The 17,979-nt window shown below is 41.1% G+C and overlaps 1 protein-coding gene across 4 annotated transcripts in view; it reads left to right on the plus strand.

Moving 5' to 3' along the window:
* The window catches only part of picalma (phosphatidylinositol binding clathrin assembly protein a), a 32,264-nt gene that overhangs the window by 10,505 nt on the left and 3,780 nt on the right, over nt 1–17,979 (plus strand). Inside the window, exons 3-18 of one of the 4 annotated variants that reach the window (XM_076161215.1) lie at nt 2,210–2,352; nt 2,484–2,559; nt 2,653–2,755; nt 2,910–3,003; nt 3,120–3,231; nt 3,478–3,588; nt 3,691–3,728; nt 4,935–5,020; nt 5,642–5,765; nt 6,396–6,529; nt 7,499–7,584; nt 11,609–11,719; nt 14,349–14,468; nt 14,692–14,722; nt 14,805–14,904; nt 15,095–15,118. In XM_076161215.1, the coding sequence (XP_076017330.1) occupies nt 2,210–2,352; nt 2,484–2,559; nt 2,653–2,755; nt 2,910–3,003; nt 3,120–3,231; nt 3,478–3,588; nt 3,691–3,728; nt 4,935–5,020; nt 5,642–5,765; nt 6,396–6,529; nt 7,499–7,584; nt 11,609–11,719; nt 14,349–14,468; nt 14,692–14,722; nt 14,805–14,904; nt 15,095–15,118 (1,493 nt within the window). The remainder of the gene's footprint in view (nt 1–2,209; nt 2,353–2,483; nt 2,560–2,652; nt 2,756–2,909; nt 3,004–3,119; nt 3,232–3,477; nt 3,589–3,690; nt 3,729–4,934; nt 5,021–5,641; nt 5,766–6,395; nt 6,530–7,498; nt 7,585–11,608; nt 11,720–14,348; nt 14,469–14,691; nt 14,723–14,804; nt 14,905–15,094; nt 15,119–17,979) is intronic. The other 3 variants (XM_076161216.1, XM_076161217.1, XM_076161218.1) reach the window with 3 other exon arrangements.

The following is a 17,979-nucleotide window of genomic DNA, read 5'->3' on the forward strand; positions in this document are numbered from 1 at the left end:
TTCAACCTCACACTCTTGAATAGATGCATGGAAAATTGAGGATGAAAACCAGTCTGCGTGAGATCAGATGGCAAAAGGCCATTTATATACAGGAATATGAGGAGAATCTAGGAGAGGATATTTTAGATATATCAATATTACTTTGACTCTGTCTGTATCCATGAAGACTTTCCCCTTGCAAATCTCCCTTCAGGGTATCGGTGCACAATAACTGCAATGGCTTTACTGAGATGTATTAGATTATTTTGTTCTATCAGTCTTCAGAGTAAGAGCTGGTTAGTATTATTTGTCCTTCCAAAACAAATCTCTGTGATACAAGTCAAGAAGTTGGTTTTGAATTTGTTCTCTGTAAGTCCATTCCAGTAGCATCTGTATGAAAAGGCTTTTTGTAGTCACGTGTGTGTGTGTGTGTGTGTGTGTGTGTGTGTGTGTGTGTGTGTGTGTGTGTGTGTGTGTGTGTGTGTGTGTGTGTGTGTGTGTGTGTGTGTGTGTGTGTGTGTGTGTGTGTGTGTGTGTGTGTGTGTGTGTGTGTGTGTGTGTGTGTGTGTGTGTGTAAAAAGCCTTTTGTGTGGCTTTCAGCAAACACTGAGGAGGATTCATAGACCACCCATGTAAACAAGCTTCAATGGGTAGCACCATCGCCACCAGCACAACACTTCATGTTAAGTGTTAATTAAACATTTTGGTGGTTTCCAATGATGCAGGTTTTTCTAGTTGCTGAGATTTTTGCCTGTGAAGTTGTAAATGAATAGTTCATTCAGTTGGTGTATATTGCTTGAAGATTAATCTCATTTTTTTTCTAACTAGAGAAAAATGGTCTTCAGTGGATTTCTTCAGCCTGATCCTTAATCCATTTTCATACCCATCTGTCAACAGCTTTTGCTAAAATATTTTTGTGTCAATTTGATGTCATCCCCAGTGATGTCACTGCCAATAAAACCAAATGAGAAAAATGTAATGGCAATATAAACTCTGAAATGGTCCAAAATAGAGAATATGTCTGTGTCAATTCAGAAGATTGCACAATTAATTTGGGCATAGAGAGGATTCATTCACTTAAATATTTATTTACATAGTGTGCCAAGCCTTTTTCTGGCATCTGACGGGTGTGAATATTGGATAACTGGGCTAAGATTCAACACTTTGTCTGCTGCATGATTGCATAGAAAGGACCAAATGAAGACATTTATTTGTCACCTCATCAGGTTGTGATGATATTGGATTATATTTATGAGTGCAACTGCAGAAATCACATTACATTGAGTAAGTGTAGTGGTTTACTGTTGAGGTTTTTCTCCATGATTCTTCACATGAATGTGGCTTCATTGGAGCAGGATGTCTTTTGATTCTTGTTTGTTTTCCAGATGAACACAGTAGTCGGCTGCGCTCCTTCCCCTCCCCCTCCCCTCTTGCCTAAACCACAGTAAATTCCAGCTTTGTGCAATCTCTAGGAATGTCATTACTGGAAAGTTCCAACGATAACATAATTTCCCTGCTTCCATATACCAAACTGTATACCCATAACTACTTAATATAAAGCTCAAATATGTTGTATGTATTCTGGCTCAACAGAACAATGAGATTGCTAAGAGTTAAGAATGGGCCCAAAGCAAAGCACTGTCTCCTGATATAGGGCTGATCTGATGAGGTATGGCCTCATCGATCAACTCCATGGCCCTGATCAAAAGAGGAAGCAGCAGGCATTTGCTTTCACTTCACCTTGGCACTTCGCCATAGCTGACATGCTATGCTGAGGATGCATGTCTGCTTAGTCTAAAACACAGAAATGCATGCTTGTTTGTGTATGCGTTCACCAAGTTGCCTATCGTGAAAACACTTGACTTTATGAAATTGCTGCACACTTCCGCCAAGGTTTAATTGAAACATGGCATTTTGTTTTGTAGTACTGTACCTCATACGCAAGTCAAGTGAAAATATCTATCATATGAAGAAGTGTCAATTGTTGTCTGGGGGATTGTCTGACCTACACTACTGACTTTTCTCTGAGGTTTACATGTTCTCATGGAATGAGTGAAGAAGAGGGAAGTTTAGTTGTATGGATAAAAAATTCTGTGCCTCAACTGAACAACAAACCAGTCTACTTCCACTGGGACACTGTGCATTGCTGTGCTTTACCTGTCAACTGTGCTTACCACACAGCCTCATCCATCCAAAGTCCTCATCATTTTTCCTCCTGCTCCCTCCTCAGATTTGATTCAGTGCACAAATGAGATGAATGTGAACATCCCTCAGCTGGCCGACACACTGTTTGAGAGAACTGCCAACACCAGCTGGGTGGTTGTATTCAAATCCCTCACGGCAACACACCATCTGATGGTCTATGGCAATGAGGTCAGAACATTAATTTGAAGTGTTCCTCCTTTTTACTCAGCCTTAGGTGGAAAGTTCTTCTGTTACATAAACTCTATAGGAGTTTCAGCCTTGGTATGTGGTAACCTGACATCATCTCTTTGTTGTTGCAGAGATTTATACAGTATTTGGCTTCAAGGAACACACTATTCAACCTGAGCAATTTTTTGGACAAAAGTGGCTTACAAGGTCTGTAATTGAAATATCACTATACCTATTCTATATTCTTTATTCATCTTCATTAAACAATTTCAATATCTTACCCCTTTCTTTGCAATGTAGGCTATGATATGTCCACGTTCATCAGAAGGTATAGCCGCTACCTGAATGAAAAGGCTGTGTCCTATAGACATGTGGCTTTTGACTTCACTAAAGTGAAACGAGGGTAAGCAGGTTTCATTTTTAATGAGGAAATTAAATGGAAAAATTTGTATTTTAGAGTCTCTAACATTTGTAGCCGTGTTGGCAGGCTCAAAGACCCTGAATTCATATTTCAGAACGTGATGAAGCTTTTTCCATCCTTCCATCTCTTTCCCCAGGTCTGATGGCGTGATGAGAACCATGAACACGGAGAAGCTCCTCAAGACCATCCCTATCATCCAAAATCAGATGGATGTGTTACTTGATTTCAATGTGCGAGCTCTACATAATTTAGCTGGTTAATGTGTTGATGCTGTTGGCTTTCCTGACCCTGTGGAGGATCCTAATGGTTCTTTCAACTCACAACTAACACTCCAACCTCTCTCTAGGTCAACGCCAATGAACTGACAAATGGTGTGATCAATGCAGCCTTCATGCTTCTGTTCAAAGATGCCATTCGACTGTTTGCAGCCTACAATGAGGGCATCATCAACCTCCTAGGTAAAGATGGGTTTACATATTACCACAGGTTTGTGACCAGAGAACACACCTGAATGAATTCCTGCTGACTTTGCAGCATTTATTGCAAACTTTGCATTCAGCTTTGATTTGAATGAATTGTTCAGTTTTTATCGCCATACAGGTGACCTAAAGGCTTTCTTGACCTGCAAACTGCTTTCATTTTCCCCCTAAACCTTGTGATTGGCTTGTATGAGTTGTCGTCTTACTTTCCCTTTGTATTTACAGAGAAGTACTTTGACATGAAGAAAGTCCAGTGCAAAGAAGGCCTCGACATCTACAAGAAATTCCTCACACGAATGGCGAGAATCTCAGAGTTCCTCAAAGTTGCAGAGGCAAGTCGGGAACACTGTTGATTTATTCTGGCCTTGCATCATTCAACCGATTGAGCTTTTTTCCTCACCACACGATTGAACCTGTTTGCTCTCTTCCTGCAGCAAGTGGGAATTGATCGAGGGGACATCCCAGATCTGTCTCAGGTAAGCAAGAATTCCCCTTTGCTCCTGGATGCACTAGCTTCAAAGATAACCATTCACCACGTTTGCAGTCATTTTCAACAACTTGCCTTAACGCGACTCTCCGTCTCTTTGCTGGCTTTGCTTCTCTAAAACGTGGAAAATGGCCAAATGTTTGGAAATTAATATTATTTTTGATATTCCACACTAAGACAATGACCCTAGAATATCGAGTGCAGATGGATTTGCACATACTCAAAGCACAAAATGTACTTTTAGGTGGGAAAACTAACAAATGGCTGAATTGAAAAAGATTGTTTGTAATAAAATCTAATGGCGTAAAAGTAAAATCTAATTCATTATCGCGCTCTTATTTCACATTTCAGTGAGCAGTAAACTGCCCAAGAAACATTTGCCACCTGTTAAACAGTTAACTCATTTCATTTGGACAGTATAATATCGACAGAACTCTTTGCTCTTTATTGCTCAAACATTTACATTTCAATAACACTGTAATATTTGGTCCGACCTGACAAAGTTGAGTGAGCATACTGTCGTGTCTCTATGCATATTTGCAATGTTGATTTTTTTGTGTGCTCTTCCTTCATAATATGGACTTCCAAAACTTGGCTGTAATTGTCTTTTCACACGCTGCTCCCCTGTAGCTTCCGGCCTAACTGGTCTTATTACTGCGTGCTGTGCACACTAGGCAGGCAGTGCATGTGTACTGCACTAACAACTGCATTTAAACTCACACTCACTCCTGACCTTGCACGTCTTACAGCAAATAAAGGTGCAAATCCAGGGTTTTAGTGTGCAAAATTTTAATACCACATGATGTAGCGCAGTGAGTCCTTAAAGTGCTCTATTGCATACAAACGCTATTTAGTTAGAAGCTCTGTTGGTCATTGTGCATTTATTAGGATGGTGTAGCCAGAGTAGATAAACAGCATTGGTTAGTTTTCTTTATCTTGACTGTTACCACCTTTATTTTCTGTATTTTTCCCTTCCTTCTATCTCTGCATATTCAGTTCACGGTTTGTGTAAGTATTCAAACCTTTTCTCTCACTGTGTATTTGCCAGTGGCTCTTCGGTTTGTGAATAATGTTGGTCTTGGCAATAACTTTCACTTGCATGCTTCAGTGTTTTTGTATTTCTTCCGAAGATACAGAAGCACTAATTTTCTGTGAGCCTTTGAAACTGACTTTATGTCAATGAATGTCATGCTAGGCCCCCAGCAGCCTGTTGGATGCCCTGGAGCAGCACTTGGCCTCTTTAGAGGGAAAGAAAGTCAAAGACTCGACTGCAGCCAGCAGGTAGGTTTGCTTTATCTCTGCTCACTTGACCTGGCACTCTGCCGTACAGGCTCATGTTTGCCTCAGCAACCTGAGTGTATGGACTAAGTTAATAGTTAATTTCAGTGGATGTTTTTTAGAAATTTGACCTAATTTCTATACAGTTTGCACTTAATGTTACAGGAAAGTGTAGCTGTTTTTGTCATAATGTGGAAATACCAAATGCCCCCTCATCTCAATGTCATACATAATATATGCTGGTTTGGTGGGTGGCAGATTAAGCAATGAATGCTGGGTGAATCAAGCGGCAAAAAACTGTGTTGTCCTTGACAAGGTCACAGTAGAGTTGAATTGACATTGTCATCCATAATTCATGGCAGAAATTTGTCAGAATTGTGTCGCAGGCCACTAAATTGGCCATCAGAGTTGATGATGACCAAAGATTTCATCATGATTCTCTCATGTCTGATTAATCACAGCAGTCACACAAGTCTGTAGGAGCATTGAGCCAAGCCACACAGCAATTTCATGAGTCCAAAACAGTAACCGTCTAGTAATGTTGCTGGTATTTAACGTTTGTTTTTGCATAGCCATGACATGACTGTTTGTTTGTCCCTCTGTTTTCTCCGTCTTGTGATTCAGGGCGAGCACCCTCTCCAATGCCGTTTCCTCTCTGGCCAACACAGGCATATCTTTCACCAGAGTGGATGAGAGGGAAAAACAAGCAGCCCTGGAGGAAGAGCAGGCTCGCCTAAAAGCACTGAAAGTACATTTTCCTCTCTCACCTACATTCCTTTCAGCTTAGTGCACTTCAGGCCAAAGTGTCCAGGAGCACACACTACGCCCTCAAATGACATTTCTGTGCTGTGGTTTAGAGGGTGGGAAAATTGGCTTTGGGGAAGTATGTTTAGGAAACCTTTTTGGGACGATTCTACAATGCCTTCCCTTTGTGCCATACTATTTACTGAGCTTTTGTTTGGCATGTGTTTTTCTGCATACCAAAGGGTTGCAGTAAAGTGTTGATGTGTTTTATTAGTGCAGCCCCTGCTCTGCCTCACTCTGACCATGGATTTCAACAGAATATGGCAACATGTGGCACTCGCTTGACTTCAGCATGAATCGAGCTTTGTTCTTTCAGTATCATTGTCAATATCATCTTAATTGCGTTCACCTGTGTAGCGTATCATAGTAACAAATAGCATCATCTTAAAATCATCACATCTTTTCCTCTGGCATTCAAAATGATTGTTTGGAGGAAATATTGGATGCAACGAATTTAATTCTTGCCTGTGGGTTTGTCGGCCAGTGATAATAAATATTTTCCTTAATATCAGAAATATGTTTGTACTAGATGCATGGTGAATAGTTGAGTAACCCAGGCCTGTTTTTCTGCTAGGATCAGCGTGTGAAGGAGCTCCAGAAGAATCCTACTGCAGCAACCACAGACTCCTCCCCAGTCTCTACAATGGGCGGGACCATCAACTCAGCCCCTTCCATCGATCTCTTCTCCACCCCAAGCTCCACGAACGGGTGAGGTCACACCCAGTCCCTCACCTTAACAGGGTCACCATTTGGTCACATGGCTTTCTCACTCCTCTTAAATGAGACATCGGTAACTTCAGCACTTCAAAAACATGGGATTAAAGATCAGATGTTCAGAGTCAAGAGAATTTTAAACTATTTCCTCAACTCATAGTTGAAGCATCTCATCAATCAATAATTGATTAACTGTTAACTCCACTAGGGGGGCAGCAGTCTCTATTCTACCCTATTGAAGCAGGGGCGAGTTTGAAACCATTAAGAAGTTTTATACACACTTAAGACACTTAAAATACCACACCACAGAATTACAGTTATGCTGTGGATCCCAATTCTTTGGGGTTTTAGAAATATACATGCGATGCTCAATGAACTGGAATATTGTGGAAAAGTAAATTTATTTCAGTGATTCAATTCAAAAAGTGAAACTCTAATATATTTTAGATTCATTACACACAAAGTGAAATATTTCAAGCCTTTATTTGTTTGAAGTTTGATGATTATGGCTTACAGCTCATGGAAACCCCGAACTCAGTATCTTGGAAAGTTTTGATATTGTAAAAAAAGTTTGATATAGTAGACTCACATTGTCACCTTAGACATGAAACACTGCAAACTGTGCAATTCACGTAAGATACATAACGTCAGTTTGATTGAAATATGCTTAAACTAATTGGAGGCAAGATCACAGTGACCGTAGCCAATCACTGTGAGCTGCCAACACAGGAACTTTGTTAGACAACACACACACTCTCAGGTGCTAGAGGGGTGTGTGCTGTGTGCCAATAGCGAAAAGCTTATTATTTAACTTATTTGCATGAAGTGAAAAGGTTCAAAGATGTCAAAATGCAAGTGCATTGGTACATCGTCAGGGTTCATTTGTGTACTGAAGTTTTTTTTTTTTGAGGATGAATTAATGCTAAGCCATTTGTCTTATATCACCATGTTTTTTTCCTCCAGCACCTCTATGGCAGCCAGTGACCTGCTAGACCTGCAGCCAGCTTTCCAGCAGCCACTGCTACTCTCCTCCTCGAACACATGGGCAGGTGAGAGCTCAGCTCCTCTTGGCAACATTTCAGTCATCACTGGCATTTACACACACCATCATTAACCCATACAACTGACGCCTTGTCTGCAGTGTACTTATTCACCTCCTCGGTTCTTTGGAGGTGGCCTGCATTTATGCACAAGAAGGATTGAGATTTTATTAAATTTGTTGGTGGAATACATGAAAAAGGTATATAAATACATAAGCATAAGACACTTGAGCAGAACAACATTTGATTGCAAACACAGCAAAAATGGCAACCTAATTTATGTGTTGTATGTTAATTTATTATCATTGTGATGATTTAGCCACATTGTATGCTTTCTAGGGAGGGACTGCCTTTACGTGCTCAATATCATTCAGTTACAAAACACTCAAAAATATGAAAGGAACATGATTTTTTTAAATTTATGTTTCTATAATATTGTTATGCCACTTTACCAATACTGGTATAACATTTGATATAGTTTTGTGCGGATTTTCAGTGCTCTCTTTTGTTGTTTTTAATTATTGTCAGTGGACCTTCAGTACTGAACTCTTGAGTTCAAACAAAATGTCTTTATATGGCATTCAAGAGTCTCTTGTCGTTTGTGTGCGCCTTCTCTGTGTGAAATAGATTCTCTGAACGGGCAGTGCATTGTTTTCCCTTGTAAAAAAATTTGGCGTAAGGTAATATTACATGCACCTTATAATGTGTGCTTTTCACTAGATGCATATTAAAGCGTGTGCAAATAGTGGCATTGTTAGAGTAAGATAGTGAAGTAAGATAAGTGTTTGCTGATATTGATAAGAAGAGTAAGTCTATTATTCTTTTATAGTTTAAATGAAGGCCAGTTAGTCCAAGCTCATATAAACTATGTAAAAGAAAATAAATTGTTTATCACTTAAATGATGCTTGCTGCGCCTGCCTTACATATGACAGTGAAAGCAGTTCTGCATTTTATCTACGGTAATTAAAGTCTAAAGTTTTGTATAATGTGATACCCATTTACCTTATAGGGAGCATGAATGCCTTTCGTTGTCAGTCATGGTGCTAAAGGTTGTTCACTGATGCCCGACTCTGACCCTCCTGATAATGAAGTCCAATAAACTGTGCGCTGATTAAAGTGGTTGTGGTAAACAACTCAACATGAGCTGTATCAGTTTGTGTTTCCAACACTGTTTTCATCCTTTTCACCTCCATCTTTGTTCTTTTTCCATTCATTCTTCATGTTGCATGCACATTTATAAACTTTTATCACCATCCTCTCTACCATAACCTGAGTTCTGTCTTTTCCTCTTCCTCTTCCTTCTTGTCCACCTTTTCTTCTCCTTATCTCTGCCTTTGCTGACTCAGATCCTTTCACCTCTGCTGTAGAAGCTGTGGAGGAATCCATTCCAAACTCAAACCCTTTCCTTACACTACGTGTTGTCGATGCCGTCCACTCGTCCACGGTGTCCTCAGACGCTGCTAGTCTGTCCTCTAGGACACCCAGCCATGAAGTGTTTGGTGGGATTGCTTTCACCACATATCCTCTCTTCCTCCGTGTTGTCCTTTTTGTGCCCATAAAGCATGTTTAACATTTTATTGTTCATACTAATGGATCACATCACATTAATTGGTATTGACCGATATGATTGTCTTTCCTTGGCTTATGAATAATCCATTAATTGTGGGAATCGGTATTCAGGTAAATATGTAATTCTTTCTAGGAACGTCTATAAAAGATATAGTGTCGGAAGGAATGCGGGATGTGTATCTGAACTGGGCTTTGAATTGCAAGCATAGCTTGTTTTCTCACATTCATCTAAAATCTGGCAAGCTGGCATGCTGCCATACTCCAAATGTTTGTTTCCTTAAACGATAAGGATTAGTTCCCACTATGTATTTTCTCAGCTCTTAACATTGGCAACATAGACTGTTTAATCTTATTTGCTTTCTGCCTTTCTGTTTGTGTTATAAAAGGCTAAGGCTCATGGTTGCATTAGCATCTAATCTTTATCAACAGCATTTTTGTTTTCCTCCAGATTACAATCCGTTTTTTGATTCAAGCAGTTCATTGCCAGCTGATCATGATACTTCAGCGCAGATTGAGCATTTTATCACAGGTACTATAGTGGGCAGCAGTCTGTTTATAGATAGACATGTGAATAGCTTCCCTGTGCAAGACGCTGTGTAACATCTTTGAAAAGTGGTGAATAGACCTGATGCAACAGGGTTTACCTTGTTCAAAGAAAAAGCTTAATGTTACACAAATTATCAATTGTTGAGCTTTCTTCTTTCTAGGGTTGGCCCCAAGCACTGTTTTAAGGATTGGCTATTTGGCTAGCATATTATCATAGGGTAGCAAGCGCATCATGTACGGATGATGAATTACAGTATATGCCGTTTCCAACATCTAAGCATTACCTGCCTTGGAGGCAGCGGACATGGAGAAAAGAGTATAGCATTTCCCCCCTCAACTTGTGTGTCTGCTGTGTGAAATCAATGGTGATCTACAATGTTTGAGCGGTTTTAAAAGTGTTTTAAAACCACTGAAATACTCCAGTTTGTTTTTCATAGCCACAGAAATGATTTAGTGAATGTCTTCCTGCTTTAGTGTCCACTGGATTCAGTTCATCCCACCATGTGCTGTGCACTGATTAGATAAACATTGATGTGTGACAGTAATTTATACATTATACTATGCAATATATATTACCTTCAGGTCTACCAGGTGAAATTGCTACCTTGTCCACAAAAGCCCCCAAAGTACCATCTTATGATCAAGTGTTCTTAAACTCAAAACAGTCGGGGCCAGCTCTACGTCTCACTGCGCCCTAGTTGCTCTGCGGTGTGAACATGCATTATTTTGTCATTGACTGCTAGTTGTCATTTTCCTGCAATGGTTTGACTTAGTTTGGCTGTGTGACGAGTGCCTGCTTTCTCTGCTTCTGTCCTGATTACTTCCCCGTTAAAAAAAACATTCCCACAGTTGCTTTTCTTCCTCTTGTGGCTCTTTTACTGCTGTGTGTTTCTCTCACCGTTTATCCTCTTAATTGTCTCCTTCTTCCTCCCTGTTCTGTCTGTCCATCTTGTTCTTTGCTCGACTGCTGTCCTTACTGTGTCAGACTCCTTCTGTGGGCCAAACCCTTACAACACCACTTCTCTCTTCCAATCTGAGCCCCCTGCTGTAGCTGGTCTATTCAGAGGTAGGTAGTAAGGTGTCAGAACTTCAGAAACCACCCTAATATACTTTGTGTACCTTACAGCTGGTCTGTGGTGTGTTTGGAAAATCCTCCCTTTGACAGCAATGCTACATGCTACATGTTGAGGTTGGGGTGACTTTCTTCACATCAAAGAGGAAGAGTGTGGACTACACTAGCCACCTTTTGACTGATGTTCAACATCCAGACATGGAAAAATCAGAGACAACCATCCTTGGAGCCTTTTTAAGAGCTTCATCCTGAATAGCAACATAATACGCTTTCACTATAACAATTGCTCACCTACACAAACAATACTCTGTGCTGTGTATCCTGTCGAAGGTCATTGTAGGAAAAGTAGTTAAGCATTAATCAAAGATTTAGACAAGGTCATGTGAGGGAAAGCGGGTGCAGTTAGACAGTTGTTTTCAATCCACACGAAACCGCTCTTAAAAGAAAGTGCTTACTGCGTGTGTATGCCGCATCTCCTTTCTCCTACATCTATTGTATATCAGTACTGCTGCCTGTATGCATGGCTGTAGCACCTGGGTGGCAATTAACACTATTTGTTTTGATTTTAGATGAATTTCCCATATTTGTTGAAGCAGAAGTTTAGCTGTGTGTAATATAATGCAGCATCATTTTGCCTTTTTCACTTATTACAAAAACGGGTTAAGTGATCTACTGCTGTGTAACTTCACCAAACACATTTGTATGTTGGTTGTTTGGTTCTGGACAGGTCCTCAAATTGAAAACATCTTGGTGTGAATTGTGGTGTTATGCGCTACCTACAGGTAATTGTGTTGGACAAAATAAAGGAGTTGTGGTTTTTGATTGTTTCCTTTTTGCCTCCCCAGGGTTTTCAGCCTCCCCGACAACCCCGCAGCCACAGAACTCACAAGGCCTTAATGTTGACTTTGACTCTTTCTTTGGCAACAACGGCAATGCCAACACCCTGGATTCTACAGGTAAGCCTACTCTGTTGCCACCTAAAGTTGTCTGGGCAATGGGTCTTTGGATGTGTATGCTGGACTTCCATCTGTTTGTAAATCTTTGTGCTGACGTAGAATATGAACGCTTTGAAGTTGCCCAACCCAAACATTAGTGCGTCCAGAGAGCAACCAGGCTCACATTCTGGCAGAAAGTGAGCGAAAGTGAGATTGATCTGAAATTAATTTAGATCGATGTTGACGCACAAAGCTTACAGATCTACTGTCAGATCTTGAACATGCCCTGACTACAAAATGAGAGAATAATAATTAACATGACCTTGCCTGTACACGCATGGCCACTCATTTCCGTGTGCAGTGATTTGTAGTGACAAACAAACATTGGGGAGACATGACTACTGTCTCACCTCCAGTTCTCACTGAAGAAACAAATTATGTTGAAGTGACGCTCCAGGGAGTTTCTAAAATATTTACGATTGAACATTTTGTGCAAACTATGGCATTGACTTCATTTCTTTTCTGGAGCATTCTAGTGTATAGTTATCAGGTTTGTAGGCCCATGTACTTTAGAGCCAGGAAAGAACTCCCCTTGGCTTTCTGGGGTTACAAAGCTTGGCATTTTAATAATGTGAACCCAGCTTTAGGTTGTGTTATGTCTTTCGTCAAATGAATGAGAAAACAAATCTGAAAATTACTTCTTTGATTGTGGAACAGTGGTATTGGTTTGATCTGTAAGTCCACTTTTTTGTCTGCTTATTTAAACCCCATCTAAAATAGTGTAGAGGTATTGGGTAAGATCATCTGAGCCTTTATGTTCTCGTTTGCATCGCTACAACATTTACATACATGTTTGTGTTGGTTCCCTGAATACACATGATGCTTTGTGTGGAGAGTCCACCATGTGAGGAATTGCATGTAGAGGTGGATTACTTCAAATGTGCTAGTTTAATTGGATTTTGATGGATGTGAATGTTGGTGTACAACATGAAAATATCTGTATGCATTTGTGGGCATATCATTATGAGCTTATTGTTGTTTTTGCATTAATTAAGCCATCAGAGCATGTTTTTATTTTATGTGAAGTGACCGTCCTGAACATGGTTTTCTACTCCACACCGTTGCGGAAGCAGGTGGTTTTTGTGATCAGCTGATCAGATCCTAGTGCCACCAAGCACTAGGAGCATTAGACTGATCTGCAACTTGCAAGGTTTCATCTTTAAAACAAATTGGCAAACATGGCAAATCCTCCTTCATTTTTTATTTCTTTTTAAATGTCACCCACTAACTCAATGCCGGTACAAAATACAAGTCGGAACCAAAACAAACCTAGCAGATACACTGATGAAAGCAAACTCAGTGCCCCTGCTGGTGTGTGTTAACATTACACTCCACTGAATACACACAGTTGCTGGCTGCCCAGCACACACAGTGCCACGATCAACTGAACAACTGAGCTGAGCCTAACATGAAATTCTGAGCATGGCGTGAGCCCAAAGTATATCTTAGAAATGACGTCCCATTCCGGCCAGACGTGAACTTTCCGATCACGCCAGGATCACACAGAAATGTCCAGCTCCATGTCCCGTGCTTCTGACGTTCAAGCACAACATCCCAATAAAAGAAGAAGTTGTTGCTTTAAGAGATCAAAATCATCCACTGCTCGACACACCTCCCTAAGTTTACACCATTTACCATTTTATTTCTTCATTTCAAAAGGTATTTCAGGAAGAGGTTCCATTTTAGGTTTTAAAAAGCTCTGAAAACCTACATACCATGAAATTAACTTTACCCTCTGCACAGCACATGAAACAGAAACTTGTCTGATAGCTTTGAATATTGTTCTCTCGCCAACCATTGACCATTAGCAATTTAAAGAAAATACTTAGCTCACAGGAGAAGCTGTAGGAAAAGCCTGTAAAGTAAAGGTTATTTCCTTGTGTTTTTTCAACTTGTTTTGAACTCGGGTTGTACGTGTCAATCGATAAATTGCAATTGCTTTGAATTTGAAAGGATATCTCCAACAAATGAGTATCAGGAAATGGCATCAATACATCGTATACATTTGCCAATAATACCTTATCTGATTACGAGCTGAAAGTGACTTAGTGTCTGACTATCTGGCCTAATGGCTCGTTTTATGTATGCTAATTATACCAAGGTGTAATTAATCTGACAGGAGAATGTATATTGGCACTTTTGAATCGTAACACATCGGTTAACGGTTTTCTCCACACCCTCACTGTCTCACCGGGTTTGACGGCGCTTGTGATCTCACATTGTGTTTCTCTTTTCCCTTATCCTGGGGTTAAACACACTCCCTGGGGCCTTGGCTTTTTTGCATGGCATATGCATGACTGGGTGAGTTGACTTGACACACGCTCCACTCACACAGTTTCGGCTCGATCAGTTTTCTGTGAGCTCCGCTTTGTGCCTCATCCACACTGAACATTCTCTCCCTGTCTCTCTGTTGTGTGTGCATTTGTGTGCCATTGTGTGTGTGTTGTCGTTGTGTTGTGTGTTGGTATGTTCACGTCTGTTATATGGTTTCTTTTACCTGTTCTGGGCCCCCCCCCCTCCCACCCAACCTTCTTCCTTTCTCTTTCCTTTCCTTTCCTTTGTCCTGCCCCCCTTTTTTTAACACTTTTAGATGGACTCCTCAAACCAACAGTGGCTTCTTCACCCAATCAGAGCATGAACCCCAACTGCCAACTGCAAAACAAGCTGGTGTCCCACGACCTCGACTCCTCATTGGCCAATCTCGTCGGCAGTAAGTCCTAGCTGAGTGATTTTTGGTGACCATGACCCAAACGTATAACAAATAAAACTGCTTTTGCTATGACTAAATTCCTGGATATGAAATTTCTACTGAATAGTGGAAACGTTTACACAAAAACCCTAATGAAAACAAACAAAATGAAACGTTAAAGGAGTAAATCATGTGTGCTGTTTTCATGGCTATGCATTCATTAGTCTGCATGTGTTCCCTCTAGACCTGGGCATTGGAAACGGCACAGCTAAGAAGTAAGCGCAGTAAGATAATGTTTAACTTCATCCCTCCGATAAAGCATCTTAGACACGACTAACTCGTTCTTAATCTTTGTAGTGATCTTCATTGGAGTCAGCCCGGTGAGAAGAGGCTGACGGGTGGAAACAATTGGCAACCCAAGATGGCTCCATCTACCACCTGGAACCCGCCATCCATGGTACGGCTCAACTCGACACACACATCCCTCTGGTTGCTTGCTTGCTAGACGGTCCATACAAGCACATTTCTTGGCATAAATTATTCTTTTTTTTAGCATTCATAAGAACTTAAGTTTGAGGGTGAAGTGACTCCTCTAATATCTGCTGTCTGTTGCAATGTGTAATTGTTCTCCGGGGGCAAACACACAGAGCGGCATGCATTTCCTACAATACGTAAGTCCAATCATTATCGTATGTATGGTTTAAGCACTTTCACTGCCCTCTGACCAACACTGGCATGCACTCCTTATTAACCTCTTCATGTTTGGCAGCACCACACAGTCCATGTGGAGCCAAACTTGAGCAGGTCAGGGCCGCATTAACACAGCAGTCACAGCAGTCACAGCAGTCACAGCATGCAAAGCAATAATCTGACCCCAGTTCCTTACTGAGCGGCTGAGTTCAGGCTTCAACCTAATATCAGGTTGCTTGTAATTCAAAATCTGTTCTCCGTTTTCCTGTTTTCCTTCTAAGAATTCCTTTTGATGCTGACTTGGCAGTATGATTTGTGCAGTGATTGTGGGACTAAATGTTTCCCCGGTTTGACTTTGAGCTCTTCACTCTGCTCTGTTGACCGAGTGTCTCCTGATGTCTTACCAAGTGCCGCATCCCCTCACTGTGTTCCATGAGAGCAGGTTGTTGGCAGTGTTTCCTCCCGTGTCGACGCCTTTGTTTTGGTCTTGGATGTCTTTCAAAATGAATATTGTGATTTTTGTGGATGCCATACAGAACCACAGTCATATCACATTTGAAATGCATCTTTGTAAATCCATTCAAATTACCTACAACTTCCGAATTCAACTTTTCAGTCATTTTTCAAGATGACGGTGTGTTCTCTATACTTAACACCTACAAAACATATATAGGTGCAGTAACGACGAACCAACCAGAGCCTTGTTTCCACCCTGTTACTCTTATGTGGATTGTAAGATAGTGTGTTGAAAATGAAGACAATAAAACTGCAAATCTCGAAAACAAAACGTAGAAGTAGTTTGTACATTCCCTTGAGTCGGATACATATTTGTCCAATTAAACCTTATGTGGTAATACTGATGGAAACAAATTAGTGGATTAATAATAAAGGTTATGCTGCATCCCAGCTGAGTCCGAACGTACCTGCATAGGAAACGAGCTTCAGTGGACTAACGATGATGAGCAGAACATTAATATTAGATGGAAACAAGCAGTGGAATACAAGCCTTGACCAGAGCCTAAAGGTTAAGTTTAGGTTAAGGTCAGCAAACCATGGACTATTTGAAGGCGGGAAAGGCAGAGTCACGGAGGAGAGAGTTTGTATTTACTTCTACACAGCTGATGGTGTAAATTGTAGTTCCTTTTTTGCCCTATTTCATTGCCGTAAGTGCTTATATAGGCCATTACCATCTTTGTTCTGTGAAACTAAAAGTAGTTGAAGGTGCCCCCTGGTGGATATAGTATTTAATCCCCAACAGACTAAATGTAAAGTTACTGTGATAAGTGGATGTAAAGTAATGAAGTTATTGTGAAATCTCAAACCTCGCCTGGTGTTCCACAGTCAACTTAGCCGGCCACAATGCACACACAACTCAATTTGATATGTTATAGTATATTGCACAGTCAGGATTCATGTTGAAACGCACCGGCAAAAACTGCAGTCTCATTGTCAGCTTAACAGTTACGACCCTAATTGATGTCATCAGTCGGTCTTGCCATAGTGATTAATACGGTTTGAATTCCTTTCCCTATCAAGACGTCTTGAAGTTATAACAATCTTTGAGATGATTTTTACAAGAGCAGTAAAGAAAGATTGCAGTTCTTCTTTACCTCTCCACCGGCTCATTGCATCATTGTCTGTGTTTTAGGTCTAAAACAGTCAACTAGATGTGCTTTGAGAGCTTCCGATGCGTTTCTTTGACCCTGCTGAAAGTGCACTTGTGTTATTGATGATGCAACCCAATGTCAGGGTGATGATGAGTCTCTGCTGAAGGCGGAATAGGACAGGCGGGTGGAGGTTGTCACAGATACACTGGGGGGGGAGCGGAAACATTCAACACTTGTCGTTCCTGATGATGGCACAGTCAGTCCCCCAGCGTGCAAAAACAAGTGTTATTATCTAATTATTCACCATCTACATAACGCCGAGTGATGCCTCTGAAACAAAGCAATCCTTGTCGGGCGAGCGAGTCCCGAAGCGGAGCGCTGCACGCTATGAAACGAGCACAGTCTGACATGAAAGCCCCGGGTTTTTGGCACTAGTGTCACGTCTTGACTCACTTGTTCCTCCCTTGCCAAAGACTGAATAGTTAATGAAACGTATCCTCCCCGAGAGAGCTGTGCCTCGGACAAATCTGGGTTTGTTGTCACTGCAGGGGCTGTAGGAGCGGCAAGTAGAGCTCAAAGAGACGGCCTCTACTCTCTCTCTCTCTCTCTCTCCCTCCTCTCTCCATCAGGAGCTCTGCACCTGCCAGCATCAGCTTCAAGCTCGAGCACTCAACAGGCGCCTTTTTTTGCTTTCCTTTGCCCTTCTTTGTTTGAAGGAGAATCTCTTCTAATTCATTCAGTTCGGTCTGTATTGATCTCTTTGCTGCTGTTTCCCATAATCGGTATCACTCAAGAGGTTGTACTTGTGCTGCGTTCTGGTGTTGATCAGTTGCAGTGTAAAGTGTGTTACATTCAACTTCAGTGCTTTCCCGTCCTGTCAGGGTTTCATTCCACAGTCATCTGGAGCTCGTCTGCACAAAGACTTTTAAAGGCTTTGTTTGGCACTCGTTGATATCGGAAAGCATTTAGCAGCTCATCTTTCTCAGATGGCAGCAGGAGAAAGCGATCGGCCGGCGTAGAGACAGTTTTGCTTCATTCACGCGCCGCATTCGCACGCACACACACACACACACACACACACACACACACACACACACACACACACACACACACACAATGGCTGAGCCTTCTATTACCTGATACTAATACTTTGATGTCCTCACAAAGAGCTTATGACTGTTTCTACCACAAAAGGTTCATTTCTTAGTATATTTGAATGAGGAGGAACTAAATCA

The sequence above is a fragment of the Genypterus blacodes genome, unplaced genomic scaffold, assembly GCF_046128005.1.
Source record: "Genypterus blacodes isolate CSIRO-AG114 ecotype Tasmania unplaced genomic scaffold, CSIRO-AGI_Gbla_v1 ptg000111l_1, whole genome shotgun sequence".
In the NCBI taxonomy this organism is placed as follows: Eukaryota; Metazoa; Chordata; class Actinopteri; order Ophidiiformes; family Ophidiidae; genus Genypterus; species Genypterus blacodes.